The following is a 16,083-nucleotide window of genomic DNA, read 5'->3' on the forward strand; positions in this document are numbered from 1 at the left end:
ACCCACCATCATGGTGGTGTAGCTGTGTAGGGAACACCCACCATCATGGTGGTGTAGCTGTGTAGGGAACACCCACCATCATGGTGGTGTAGCTGTGTAGGGAACACCCACCATCATGGTGGCGTGGCTGTGTAGTGAACACCCACCATCATGGTGGCGTGGCTGTGTAGGGAACACCCACCATCATGGTGGTGTAGCTGTGTAGTGAACACCCACCATCATGGTGGTGTAGCTGTGTAGGGAACACCCACCATCATGGTGGTGTAGCTGTGTAGGGAACACCCACCATCATGGTGGTGTAGCTGTGTATTGAACACCCACCATCATGGTGGTGTAGCTGTGTAGTGAACACCCGCCATCATGGTGGCGTGGCTGTGTAGTGAACACCCACCATCATGATGGTGTGGCTGTGTAGGGAACACCCACCATCATGGTGGCGTGGCTGTGTAGTGAACACCCACCATCATGATGGTGTGGCTGTGTAGGGAACACCCACCATCATGGTGGCGTGGCTGTGTAGTGAACACCCACCATCATGGTGGCAGTGGCCAGTAGCACAGGCACTCAGTATAGTGTGGAGGAAGAGCTTGGACACGGGGAAGATACCAGATGCACTTAAAGTAGCAGACATAGCCCCTCTACACAAGGGAGGGAGCAAAGCATTGGCAAAGAATTATAGACCAGTTGCAGTAACGTCCCACATAATAAAAGTATTTGAGAGAGTGATCAGGAGTCAGGAGCAATTTGATACTGTAAAACATAACCACCTCTTACTTAAACTTCACCACTATGGTATCCGGAGCCTTGCTCTGGACTATTTTCGTTCATATCTCGGTGACAGACACCAGAATTTAGCCATCAATAGCATAACCTCCCCCACTCTACCATTGATAGAAGGGGTGCCACAGGGAAGCTTCTTTGGACCTTTCCTATTACTTATATACACCGATGGTTTGCCAAATGTTTCTAACATTCGTAAACCTATACTGTTAGCTGACGATACTACCTTCATCTATTCTGACCCCAACCCCCTCACACTAAATAATATTATCAACAGTTATTTTAAAAGGTCCACTCGTGGATGTCAACCAACAAACTCACTCTAAACATAGAAAAAACTTCTGCATTTTATTTGGTAGTAAATCATCAAATCAGATTCAACTTTAAATAGACAATGTTAACATTACCAATAAAAATTATAGAAAGTTCCTTGGCATATACATAGACAAGAGACTCAACTTCAACACCCACATACAACACGTAACCAAGAAAGTCTCAAAAGTCCAGCCTCCCGGTTGGTCGTCTAGTCAACCAGGCTGTTGGACGCGGCAGTTCACAGCCTGACGTATGAATCACAGCCTGTTTGATCAGGTAATCTTATATCTTCCACATGCAGATTATTATGTATCTCTCTCGCCTGCGCTGTAGAGAATACAGATTAATAATTTTTAATTGGTCCCAAATAATTAAGATGGCTTTAGATATTAGATTACCTGATCAGTGAATTCTAGTGGTAAAGGATATTTACACACTCTCTAGGTCAGTAACTTCTCCGACTCAGAATGGGGCTGTTCAGTGCCCCAGTGCAACAATATTCCACTCTAGAGAGCACTAGTGTCTTGAAAAGTATCATCATTGGTATGGCATCTCTTGTTTGGAAGGTCTTTGTTATCCAACCTGCCATTTTTCTTGCAGTCGTGACAGCTACTTTATTGTGTTCTGTACAGGTAAGGTCTTCTGGCATGATTACTCCTAGATACTTTGCATTGCTTTTTCGTTCTATAATGTGATTCCGTTTTATATATGGTCCCCGTTTTCACATTTTCGATTTTTCCATAGCGCAGATGCTTATTTTCAGCGCAGATGTTGGAACTTATTTTCATTAAACATCATATTATTATCTATGGCCCATTAAAAGTCCCGATTTATCTTTGATTGTAGGTTTGCCGTGTTCTCTATATTGTCTACTCGCAAGAAAATCTTGGTGTCATCTGCAAATGATGATACAATGCTATAGTTTGTTTCCTTGTTTAGGTCTGATATTATGACAAGAGAAAAAGTACCGGAGCAAGTACGGTACCTTGTTTTTCACAGTAGATGTTCTGGATTTTACTTTGTTGACTATTACACTCTGCGTTCTGTTCATTAGGAAGTTAAAGATTCATCTCCCTACTTTTTGGGGGGCCCTCGTAGCCTGGTGGATAGCGCGCAGGACTCGTAATTCTGTGGAGCGGGTTCAATTCCCGCACCAGGCAGAAACAAATTGGGCAAAGTTTCTTTCACCCTGAATGCCCCTGTTACCCAGCAGTAAATAGGTACCTGGGAGTTAGTCAGCTGTCACGGGCTGCTTCCTGGTGTGTGTGTGTGTGTAGTGTTGGAGAAAAAAAAAGTAGTAAACAGTTGAGAGGCGGGCCGTAAGAGCAAAGCTCAACCTCCGCAAACACAACTAGGTGAATACACACACACACACACACACACACACACACACACACACACACACACACACACACACACACACACACACACACACACACACACACACACACACCTTGATATCACGCCAGACCTGTCCCCTGAAGCTCATATCAAGAGGATAACATCAGCAGCATATGCCAGGTTGGCTAACATAAGAACGGCCTTTAGAAACTTGTGTAAGGAATCTTTCAGAACATTGTATACCACATATGTCAGACCAATCCTGGAGTATACGGCTCCAGCATGGAGTCCATATCTAGTCAAGCATAAGACTAAACTGGAAAAAGTTCAAAGGTTAGCCACCAGACTAGTACCCGAGCTGAGATATGAGCTACGAGGAGAGACTACGGGAATTAAACCTCACTTAGTTGGAAGACAGAAGAGTTATGGGGGACATGATCACCACATTCAAGATTCTCAAGGGAATCGACAGGGTAGATAAAGACAGGCTATTTAACACAAGGGGCACACTCACTAGAGGACACAGGTGGAAACTGAGTGCCAAAATGAGCCCCAGAGATATTAGAAAGAACTTTTTTAGTGTCAGAGTGGTGGACAAATGGAATGCATTAGGCAGTGATGTGGTGGAGGCTGACTCCATACACAGTTTCAAGTGTAGATATGATAGAGCCCAGTAGGCTCAGGAACCTGTACACCTGTTGATTGACGGTTGAGAGGCGGGACCAAAGAGCCAGAGATCAACCCCCGCAAGCACAACTAGATGAGTACACACACACAGGAAAAAGTCACCACCAGAGCATAAAAAGACATAATAGGTAGAGTGATGTGATGGTGGACGGCGAAGATGAAAGAGTGCATAGAATAAGACTTGATAAATAATGAGGGGGGGGGGGAGTAGGTCAGCGTAAAGTGTTGACTTCCTCTTGGTTGTGGTAACTCACCGTCCCCTGGGGCACGCCCCGCACCCTAGCCCACCGTCCCCTGGGGCACGCCCCGCACCCTAGCCCACCGTCCCCTGGGGCACGCCCCGCACCCTAGCCCACCGTCCCCTGGGGCACGCCCCGCACCCTAGCTCACCGTCCCCTGGGGCACGCCCCGCACCCTAACTCACGCCTTCCCTCATTCCATTCATAAAACCTGTTTGCTTCATGTCTACATGATAACTATGCCTACCATGCCTACTGCACACACACACACACACACACACACACACACACACACACACACACACACACACACACACACACACACACAGATGGTGTGTGTGTGTGCGTTTTAGTGTCAGAGTGGTTGACATGATAGAACCCGATAGGCTCAGAAATCTGTACACCTGTTGATTGACGGTTGAGAGGCGGGACCAAAGAGCCAGAGCTCAACCCCCGCAAGCACAACTAGGTGAGTACACACACACACACACATGAGGAATGAAAGTCATTGTATTAACTGACCTGAGACCCGAAAGGGGGTAGTGCTCGAGCTTGCCAGCATATCATAGACACACACACACACACACTCTCTCTCTCTCTCTCTCTCACACACACACACACACACACACACACACACACACACACACACACACACACACACACACACACACACACACACACACAGTACACACTCTCTCACACACACAGTGTGAGGGGTGAGGTCTCAGATTGGCGAGACGTTGCAAGTGGAGTCCCGCAGGGGTCAGTCCTTGGAGCCTATACTGTTCCTGATATATGTAAATTTTCTCCCAGAGGGTATAGACTCGTTTCTCTCAATGTTTGCTGATGATGTAAAAATTATGAGGAGAATTGAAACAGAGGATTTTTTCTCTTCGCATTTTTTCTCCTATGCAAAATCAAGATCAAAAACCACATCTAGTATCGGGCCCCTGCGAAAGGGAGATGGAACTTTCACAGATGACAACAAAGAAATGAGCGAGTTACTGAGGAAGCAGTACGACTCTGTTTTCAGTGAGCCATTAAATGCACTAAAGATTGATAACCCAAATGAATTTTTCATGGATATGATACCAACATCAAATCACATATCAGACGTCGCCCTATCCCCACTAGATTTTGAAGAAGCCATAAACAGTATGCCTATGCACTCTGCACCAGGCCCGGATTCTTGGAACTCCATATTCATCAAGAACTGTAAAAAAACACTATCGCAGGCCCTTCACATTCTGTGGAGACAAAGTCTAGATACTGGCGTTATCCCTGACATACTAAAAACAGCAGAGATAGCACCACTCCATAAAGGAGGAAATAAGGCAGAGGCAAAAAATTACAGACCGATAGCACTAACATCGCACATCATAAAAATTTTTGAGAGAGTGCTAAGAAGTAAGATCACAAAATACATGGAATCACAGCATCTCCATAACCCCGGACAACATGGTTTCAGAACAGGGCGCTCTTGCCTGTCACAGTTGCTGGACCACTATGATATGGCATTAGATGCTATGGAAGACAAACAAAACGCTGATGTAATTTACACAGATTTCGCAAAAGCTTTTGATAAATGTGACCATGGTGTTATTGCACATAAAATGCGTTCAAAAGGAATTACCGGGAAAATAGGCAGATGGATCTACAATTTCCTGACTGACAGAACCCAATGTGTAATAGTCAACAAAATAAAATCCAGCCCATCAACCGTGAAGAGCTCAGTCCCCCAGGGTACTGTGCTTGCTCCAGTACTTTTTCTCATCCTCATATCGGACATAGACCAGAACACAACCTATAGCACTGTATCATCCTTTGCAGATGACACTAGGATTTTCATGAGAGTTGGCAACATAGAGGACACGGCAAACCTCCAATCAGATGTAGATCAGGTCTTTCTATGGGCTACAGAAAATAATATGGTATTCAACGAGGATAAGTTTCAGCTCATGCGCTACGGAAAAATTGAAAATATAAAAACAGAAACCACGTACAAAACGCAGGCAAATCATAACATAGAACGAAAAGGCAATGTAAAGGACCTGGGTGTACTCATGTCGGAAGACCTTACCTTTAAAGAACACAATAAAGTAGCCGTCACAACTGCAAGAAAAATGACAGGTTGGATAACAAGAACTTTTCACACTAGAGATGCTATACCGATGATGATACTTTTCAAAACGCTTGTGCTATCTAGAGTGGAGTACTGCTGCACAATGACAGCCCCTTTCAAAGCTGGAGAAATTGCTGACCTAGAGAGCGTGCAGAGATCCTTTACTGCTAGAATCCACTCAGTAAAACATCTAAATTACTGGGACCGACTAAAGAGCCTAAATCTGTACTCCCTTGAGCGCAGGCGGGAGAGATACATAATAATTTACACGTGGAAAATAATTGAGGGGCTGGTCCCAAACCTGCACACAGAAATAACACCACATGAGACCAGAAGACATGGCAGGATGTGCAGAATACCCCCGTTGAAAAGCAGAGGTGCAACAGGTACTCTGAGAGAGAACTCTATCAACATCAGAGGCCCGAGACTGTTCAACACGCTTCCACTACACATAAGGGGCATAACTGGCAAACCCCTCACAGTGTTCAAGAGAGAACTGGATAAGCACCTCCAAAGGATACCTGATCAACCAGGCTGTGACTCATACGTCAGGCTGCGAGCAGCCGCGTCTAACAGCCTGGTTGATCAGTCCAGCAACCAGGAGGCCTGGTCGACGACCGGGCCGCGGGGACACTAAGCCCCGGAAGCACCTCAAGGTAGCCTCAAGGTAGGTAAGGAGGATGATAGTAGGAGGCTACAAGATGACCTAGACAGACTGAGTGAATGGTCCAACAAATGGCTGTTGAAATTCAACCCGAGTAAATGCAAAGTAATGAAACTAGGCAGTGGAAACAGGAGGCCAGACACAGGATACAGAATAGGAGATGAAGTACTTAATGAAACACACAGAGAGAAAGATCTAGGAGTTGATATCACACCAAACCTGTCTCCTGGAACCCTCATAAAAAGAATAACGTCTGCGACATTATGCGAGGCTGGCTAACATCACAACAGCGTTCAGGAACCTGTGTAAGAAATCATTCAGAATCTTGTACACCACATATGTGAGACCAATCCTGGAGTATGCGGCCCCAGCATGGAGCCCGTACCTTGTCAAGCACAGGACGAAGCTGGAAAAAGACTCAGCGTAGCTCTCATCCTGTAAGTACACTTAGGTATTTACACTTAAATAATTACACACACACCCACACACACACACCTACACCAGAAGAACACATAAAGAACATTGTAAGAGGAGCGTATGCAGCACTTTCCAACTTAGGACTTGCTTTTAATTATATGGATGGTGAAATACTAAAGAAACTGTTCATGACTTTTGTGAGACCAAAATTTGAATATGCAGCGGTTGTATGGTGCCCAAATCTCAAGGATAACATAAATAAGCAGGAAACGGTGCAACGACATAATACAAAATGGCGTCTGGAACTGAAAAACAAGAGTTACGGGGAGATACTAGAGGCGTTAAACATGCCAAAACTAGAAGATAGAAGGAAAAAAAATTATATGATCACCATTTACAAAATACTGACAGGACCAAATTGACAGAGTAATTCCTGAAACCAGCAACTTCACGAACAAGAAGACACAGATTCAAGTTAAGGAAACAAAGGTTCCTAAAAAATATTAGAAAGTTTTCTTTTGCAAACAGTTTTTTTTTATTTTTTTTTTATTTTTTTCTACCACAGACGTGGCCACACATTTACAATGCTAACCAGCATATATACATTTTCTTCTGTCCACCATGGACAGGGTTAGAGAAGTGTTAAACATATAGTTCAAGGGTTTATTGAACACTCAACCACAGAAGGTAATTCGGTGCTTTTAAAATGCTAAGCTAACCTACATACGTAAATACATACGTATTTAAACAGAGTGGTAGATGGTTAGAACAAGATAAGTGAGAAGGTGGTTGAGGCCAAAACCGTGTGTAGTCTCAAAGTGTTATAAGACAAAGAGTACTGAGAAGATGGGACACCACGAGTGTAGCTCTCGTCTTGTAACTTCACTTAGATACTGTAATTACACACACACAAGTTCCCTAATCTCATTCGTATATACTGAAAAACTTTAATTTCCTAAACACATAAAAAAATTGTAATCCTGAGGAATCATTTGCTCCATAATACAATGTCACTTTGGAGTATGCAGAGTGAAGCAGGTGAGAGGGCACAAGTGAGAGTGGGAGGTGAGAGGAGATAGTAGCCTGGTGCAGGGATGCCAATGTTAACCCGGTGTCCTGCGCCTCACCCCGCTCCCAAATGTACACCTTCCTGAGAGTGCTTATACTCTTTACATTTTCTATGTTATTTTTAATATCAACAATGTTGTTGGTGGTTGAAGGTGACGACAATCGAGGGATTAGATGTACCCCAGCTGCCCAATACCGGGAAATAGCAAAGAGGGGTTGGATCCTTACATTTTCTTAGGGCAACAGATCCTACAGTCTCTTTAGGTCACGGACATGACAAATGAAGTGAAAGTATGACGAAGGATGTCATAAAGGACGTCTTCATCTCTCTCACCTTGCCTGTCAAGGAGAATTGGAATCGTGAGGTGGGGAATATTCAGCCTACGAACGGAACTCTGTTGTCTGATGTGAGCGCTATGAAATCCTGGGCAGTGGAAGTGTTCTGCTGTATCCTGGGTCGGACACCACTGGTATGGAGAATCTACCAGCTGTAGACAAAGGAGATGTGCAGCCAGGCAGGAGTGCCCAATTTGTAGTATGGAGAATCTACCAGCTGTAGACAAAGATGTGCAGCCAGGCAAGAGTGCCCAATTTGTAGTATGGAGAATCTACCAGCTGTAGACAAAGGAGATGTGCAGCCAGGCAGGAGTGCCCAATTCGGAGATGAGTGATGGCTGTATCGAAGAGTTAAAAATGGTAATAAGCCCATGGACGTGAGGAGGAGCCCTCTCGGAGGTTCGCAAGAGAAGAGGACTTAAGGGCTGGTGCCATCACTGTCTCCCAATTCCCCAGGTAAGCTGCTCAGAGCTGCAGGAGAGTTTTGGTAAGGTTCAGAAGCACGTGTGTAAAATCCTGGTGATCATGCAACTTATTATTAGATGGAACCATTGCAGGATTAAAGAGGGGAAGGGAGATACCCACAAGACTGGAATACAAATCATCAACAAGCATACAAGTACTACACCACACAACACCAGCACTACTACCAAAACTGGACGAACCACCACCAAAACACACCCTGGACCTGGGTGGAGAGGGAGGGAGAGAACTACCAAAGTCCACCAGAAGTGACACGCAATATGGGAAATCATTCATATTTGTAAACATACAAGGTCTAATATCAAAATCAAGAAATAAAGTTAAATTCATAAATGACCTAATAGAATCGAACTCAATATTTGGTGCATTTACAGAAACCCACACAAAAAACCACATGGATAGAGAAATCTGGATCCCAAATTATAATTTATATAGATGTGACAGTGTAATTAGGTCAAGTGGAGGAGTAGGTCTGTAAATTAAAGAGGAACTGGCAAGTGCAGAGCTCCTGAACTCGGCCAATGAGGTGGTAGAGGTACTTGGAATCAAGGAAGAAAATATAAATCTAATTATTATTTTAATATATAAACTGCCAGATGCAACAGTTGAGGAATTCACTAAGCAGATCCACAAAATAGAGAATATCCTGGATAACCTAGCAAACCCAGCACCAGATATTATCTTCCTTAGAGACTTCAATCTACCCAGTTTAAAAAGGAGAATAGTAAACAATAACATTATAGCAGGAAACCAACCTGAAAATAACTAATCACAGATCAGAAAACTACTGAGATTCTGTGACAAATTCTCGCCCAGTCAGCAGATTACAGAACCAACTAGGAACGAGAACACGCTGGACCTGATATTCGCAAATAAAGATAGCTAATCAGACATTACTGTCTCAGACACTACGTACTCGGACCACAAGCTCATTGAAGTGCAAACTAACAATAATAACGGTAGTAGGCCCAAGAGAAACAACAAGCGAGAAGGGTTATTCAATAAATTCAATTTTAATAATAAAAGGATAAACTGGGAGAAAATAAACAGGGAACTCACAAACATTCAATGGGAAAATGGTCTAATAAAAATCCTACACAAGGCATAGAAAAACTGACTTCTGAAGCATATGAAGTCTGTCTGAATCATGTTCCTTTGAGGAAAGCCAGAAAGAGGGTCAACGTAGAAAGAGAACGCAGTCGACACTACAAAAGAAGGAAAAAATTAACGGAAATGCTTAAGCAGACACGACTTTCCATACAAAGCAGGAATAATTTAACCACTTAACTGCGCCAACCGAGAAAACTCTTTTTTTATTTTTTGTACCCTTTCTTAAAGTGTGCGAGGTTGGTTGTGTTCGAAATGGACTCTTAGGACCTCCAATGAGAGGCAGCCATCTTGGAAAAAATTCCCAGAATGCCCTAAGGCTGCTGGCTGGGTTAGTACTGAGTGAGCAACTATGGGTGGCGTACGCACCTCTGGCTCCCACACACTGTCCGACGCGGCGTTAAAAGATCCCGCTTTGTCGGTGAAATTCAAACCCTATTGTTTGAAGAACATAAGGGTCATAATATTGGTAAAGCTAGGTGCAATAAGGACCTAACACAAAGGTCCTAGCTAGGCACAAGTGATACAGCACCTATGAGGAGGATACTGCAAGCGTATCCAGTTGTAGCTCTTGAGTGCCACCCTTGGCCACCCATACTATCTCCAATTTATTTAGATGATACAGATGAATCGTTTTCTGCGTTCAGTGATGAAGCATCTGATAGAAGTAGCATAGATGAACAGTGTTAGCGGCGTCCATGGTGGTGTTTTCCATAGATATTTTCAAGAATAGCTGAATCTCTTCCAGACTGACGGACACTCTTTGAGGCTGGCTGAATCTCTTCCTGTGTGGACCTTACAAAGTGATCTTTTCACGACTACCTTACAAATTGATCTTTTCCTGTAACCTTTTCAAGAGTACCTTACATTTTACAAACTTGGCTACATACCACCTACAGGTACTAATGCCAAGGGTGTACGTCAGTGCGTTATTTGCAAGCACACAGAACGAAGAAACATTCAGAGAAAATCTATCTGTACTTGGTGCAATGAGAGCGAAGTCGCGCTGTGTACCATGGACTACTTCATTGATTATTGCTCACTTCCAAAGTACTCAGTGTGTAATACAGTGTGTTACTGTGTAAATAGTGTGTGAAACTGTACATATTGTAATTTTAGTGAATTTTTAACAAATATTATTGCGACAATAAACATTTATTGTGGACACATTACTGACACATCACAGTTCCATGGAACATTATGAACGTTCTACTGTATACATATTGTAAAGGACACTCATATCAGATTGAAGAAAGGCAACTATAACAGAAACCAATTCAAGAAATAACGAAAAACCCAAAATATTTCTTCACATAAGCTATGTCAAAAGCAAAAACCACTGCCAGTATTGGACCTATTCATACTAGTGAAGGTTCATTCACTGAGGATGACAAAGAAATTAGTGAAATCCTAAAAAGGCAGTATGGGAACATGTTTTGCACTCGGATAAATAGCATGAAAGTGGAAGATCCGGACAACTTGTTTATGTGTGATATGTAAACCCCTGTAAATATAACTGATATCAACAAGAGCGTGACAGATTTTGAAAGAGAAATTGACAATATGCCCATGTACTCAGCCCCGGGTCCAAACTCATGGAATTCAATATTTATAAAGAAATGCAAAGTGCCAGGAGCACAGGCACTCAGTATAGTGTGGAGGAAAAGCTTGGACATGGAGAGATATCAGATGTGCTTAAAGCAGCAGACATAGCCCCTCTACACAAGGGAGGGAGCAAAGCATTAGCAAAGAAATGTAGACCAGTTGCACTAACGTCCCACATAATAAAAGTATTTGAGAGAGTGATCAGGAGTCAGGTCACTAGTTTCAAGGAACCCAATGACCTCCACAATCCAGGCCAACATGGATTTAGAGCAGGAAGATCATGCCTCTCACAGCTACATGACCATTACCACAAAATCACTGAGGCATTAGAAGAAAAAGAGAATACAGATGTAATATACACGGATTTTGCAAAGGCATATGATAAATGTGACCATGGAGTGATAGCACACAAAATGAGGTCAGTGGGAATAACTGGTAAAGTAGGACGCTGGATGCTCAGTTTTCTGTCGAACAGAACACAAAGAGTAACAGTCAACCATATAGAATAGAGTCGAAGCACAGTTAAAAGCTCGGTACCTCAAGGTACAGTCCTTGCACCACTGCTTTTCCTTATTCCCATATCAGATATGGACTCAAATACAAGGCACAGCTTTGTATCATTCTTTGCAGATTAGACAAAAATCAGCTTGAAAATTACCTCTTCTGAAGACATTAAAAGCCTACAAGCAGATATTAATAAAGTTTTCAACTGGGCAGCAGAAAATAACGTAATGTTTAACATTAATAAATTCCAGGTACTCGGGTAAGGTAAAAATGAGGACCTTAAACATAATACCGGGTACAAAACAGTCAAATTTGCCCATAGTAGGAAAGCAACATGTAAAGGATTTGGGAATAATGATGTCTGACGACCAAACATTTAGGGAGCATAACCAAGCAAATATTGCGGTAGCCAGAAAAATGATTGGATGGATTACAAGAACTTTCAAATCCAGGGATCCCATCATAATGGTTGTACTCTTCAAATTACTTGTGCTGTCCCATCTCGAGTACTGCTCAGTACTCACTTCCCCATTCAGAGCAGGAGAGATTGCTGAAATAGAGGGAATACAGAGAACATATATGGCATACATAGACGCAATAAAGCATCTAAATTATTGGGATCGTCTCAAAGCTCTCCAAATGAACTCGTTAGAAAGACGACTGGAGAGGTATCAAATAATATACACGTGGAAAATACTGAAGGGCCAGGTCCCAAATCTGCACACTAAAATAAGTGTACTGGAGTGAACGATATGGAAGAAAATGCAGAATAGAACCAGTGAAGAGCAGGGGGGTGCCATAGGCACAATCAGAGAGAACTGTATAAACATCATAGGTCCACGGTTGTTCACCATCCTCCCAGCATGCATAAGAAATATGGCCGGAACAACTGTGGACATCTTCAAGAGGAATCTAGAGTGTTTCCTCCAAAGAGTGCCGGACCAACCGGGCTGTGGTGTGTATGTGGGCCTGCGGGCTGCTCCATTGCAACAGCCTAGTGGACCAAACTCTCACAAGTCAAGCCTGACCTCGGGCTGGGCTTGGGGAATAGAAGAACTCCCAGAACCCCATCAAGCAGGTATCACACAGGTAAGTGCCAAGAGCCTATACTGAAGAGAGGATTCAGAGAGAGCATCCGCTGACCCATGTAGATCAACCATAACTGGGGGGAGGGTCGACCAGTCACCTACCTCATAGCCAACCCACTCCTCCGAGAAGATCCACTTAGATCTCCACATGGTCTGAGCGGGATGAAGAGTACCCCAGAAGGAAATGATGATGGACAGGTGATCACTATCAAGATATGGGGCCCCATCTATATATTGCCATTGTAAAGGGTCTCTGCCATTCCAGAGATTGAGTGTGGAAGTATACCCACTGAGCGAGATTATCTGGGTTCCCAAATCTGGCTGTGTTAGTAAAGAGAGGTCAGGGGAATCGGGGAGAAACTGAAACAGGTCTCGACCGACCATGTTGAGGAGGCGACTCGGTAGCATCGGTCGCCATGATGAGTGCCTGGCGTTGAAATCACCCATGACAAGGCAGGTGTCCATGATTTGGCCAAAATAGTGTTCTAGCTCCCTCGCCATTACCAGTAGATAAGGATTATACAGAACTCCAAAGGCGCCCTACGCATGGGAGAGGGCCAACTTCACTGTAATGAACTCCAGATGCCTGCCCAGAAAGATAATCCGGAGCAAGAAGCTCGGGACTGAGTCCCTAACCTCCACTTCGCACTGTCTGATCCTGTCTGTAGACCAAATACCCCTACACCGTGAATGAAAGATCTTTAGTAAGTTAAGTCTCGGAGTCCCATGACCAATGGTAGTGAGTTGGCACGAAAATTGCGATGGAATTGAATCCTTTTAACAAGGAAAAGGCATTCCAAAACACCACAGTGAGGTCATATTCCTAAGGAGCTACTCAATTTGGAGACGGGACAGAAAAATTAGGAAAGGCGGTGGTGTTGCTGTGCTGGTGAAAGAACACCTAAAGGTGAACAAAATAATGATTGCCAATCCACAAGAAGTTGAAGTAATAGCACTAGAGATCTGCCATGAGGATGATAAACTAATGATCATAAATGCATATAGTCCACTGCCAAGCAGCACATGGTCAAAGGAGGAGGTAAATAGTAAACAAGAGGGTCTTCTAACAATAATGAGAGAGAGAGATTATATAGCGAGAGCGGATAACGATAGATCACGACTGTTGATAGTCAGCGACTTCAACTTGGAATCCATAGACTGGGAAGCATATGAAGCTAGAACAGAGGATTTTTGGAAACATACCCAAGCTTAGCTGAATCCTTTAAAGAAGTGGATATTCAGGGAATTCTCCTCTATGCCTGGGATTAAGGAAGCCCCACGTTTAACACACTCCTTCCGCCTCGGTAGGGCCACACAGACGCGGCGCAACAACCTCTTTTCAGGGATCATTAAGTCGGTAGGTTGCTGGAAGGGAAATGCCTACATTGTCTAAATCCGAGCTGCAACCGCCATGCTCCTCCCAGGACGAAGGACCCCCTCTTGCCCTCCATGCTTCTCCCTACCCTCGCAGGGATGGGGGGTTCCTCACCAGTCGTACTGTTGATGGAGGAGGCTCTGCTGGAACCCCTATCGTGTTCCCCACCTTACTATTATGTCTCTTCTGGTCTTCTCTTGGTTCCCTGAGTGTCAGGGAACACTCAGCACATAGGTTCGAACCCTCGTCAAGGCTCCCGTGGATTTGTTCATCATAGAAATGATAAATTCAATACTTAATTATGTAAATCATTTGGACTATTTGCTTTAACATTATGTATACTATATGATTCATTATTTAATTATGGAAATTATTTGAACAACTAATTGTATCAACGTTATGTAACATAATGCTAAAATAATAATTAATAAATTTATTTAAAATTCATCCTGAATTTTGCTCACACCTCCAAAAAATACAATCTTGGTGAAAGGCAGCTTTATATGAAGAATAATGTGAGTGGAGATGCAGCTGTTATTTTAATAATTTTCCTTTTCCCTATTAAAACATTTACTGCTCTATAAAATCAAGAACTTTGACATTGCTATGACTATTAATGAACCTGATGTATGGTATTTGTTCACTGAATAAAAACAATAATGATTGTTTATGTTTCAGGGAATGTTGAGGTTGTGAAAGAAGTAGCACGAGCCATGTCGTATATTGTGGCTGCTGGCGGGTGGTGGGTGTGGAGAGCTTCCCTCGTGGTGCTTCTGGCTCTTCCATCATGCATGCAAGTTACTCATGATCCCCACACCACCACCTGGAGCCGTGATGAGCACTCGCGCCCTCACCATGTACCTGAGACCAGCAGCACACACTCTAGGATGCCCTCCCCTGACTCCCCTGCCGCATCTAGGAACCGAAATACGCACTTACGACACAACACGCCAGAGACCAGTGGGACACAATCTGAACTACCCTCCCCCGCCCTCCATGCTTTCTCCTGGAACCAAGATGCGCACATACAACGGCACCACATGCATGAGACTAGTGGCACACAGTCCGGTATGTCTGCCCCTGATCTCCGTGCTTCCTCCTGGAACCGAGATGCGCACTTGCGACGGCACAACACACCTGAGATTAGTAGCACACAGTCTCAGATGTCGTCTCGCAGGGCCTGGTGGGAGGATGGGTCAGGGCGTCGCCAGTCCCACTCATCACCTAGTATTACTACCCATCATGGGACCTCAAACCACATGACCTCAAACGACCCCATCAGAAACAACCTTGGCTATAGTCGTCAAAATACTGCAAGACAAACCTCTGATTATGATCGTCGAGTTCTACATAGAAATGTTTCCTTACATGGGCATCAAGAATCAAGACGAACTGCGTGGCATCCGTACGTGTCCAAGCAACACAACAACTTACGTACAACCAATGAAGATCATCGACAGCCACAGCGCAGAGTTGAGAATTATTTGAAACTCCGTGGTCAGTTGCCTACAGCACATCAGACATCATATCCCCATCGGCAACGTGAAGTCCAGCATAATCGAGGCTTCAATTCATTATCACATAATGGAGTAGAGCATACAACCTCTGGTAGTAGCCATGCAACATCCACACAGCAACACATACACAAACATAGAGCCTCTACACATCGTCAGAGCAACATGCCTCAACACCACACAAATCCCCTTAATGCCCAGTGGCAACACCAGAATGCCAGAAGAGATGAGGCAACAACAGCAAGCACCAGAGTACCGGGTCATCAGTATGAGAACACTGATGAAAAGCAGAAGAAAAAGGTGGTGTATAAAGCGCCCCGCCCACTGCGGTCTCCTGGCGGGCACGTGCGGCCCCCAAACATTGTGTTGATCATGACGGATGACCAGGATGTAGAACTGGGTGAGTACTAACACTATCTTTTCTGGAATGAACCTGGT

General features: G+C 44.0%; 1 protein-coding gene across 2 annotated transcripts in view; it reads left to right on the forward strand.

Annotated features, from left to right (window-relative positions):
* LOC123764728 (Extracellular sulfatase Sulf1) overlaps window positions 1-16,083 on the forward strand; it is a gene marked incomplete at its 3' end in the record, with an annotated part of 180,104 nt that overhangs the window by 78,716 nt on the left and 85,305 nt on the right. For both annotated transcript variants that reach the window (XM_045752788.2, XM_045752787.2), the window contains 1 exon segment: window positions 14,810-16,045. In XM_045752788.2, the coding sequence (XP_045608744.2) occupies window positions 14,845-16,045 (1,201 nt within the window).

Source organism: Procambarus clarkii, chromosome 48 (genome assembly GCF_040958095.1).
Source record: "Procambarus clarkii isolate CNS0578487 chromosome 48, FALCON_Pclarkii_2.0, whole genome shotgun sequence".
Taxonomy (NCBI): Eukaryota; Metazoa; Arthropoda; class Malacostraca; order Decapoda; family Cambaridae; genus Procambarus; species Procambarus clarkii.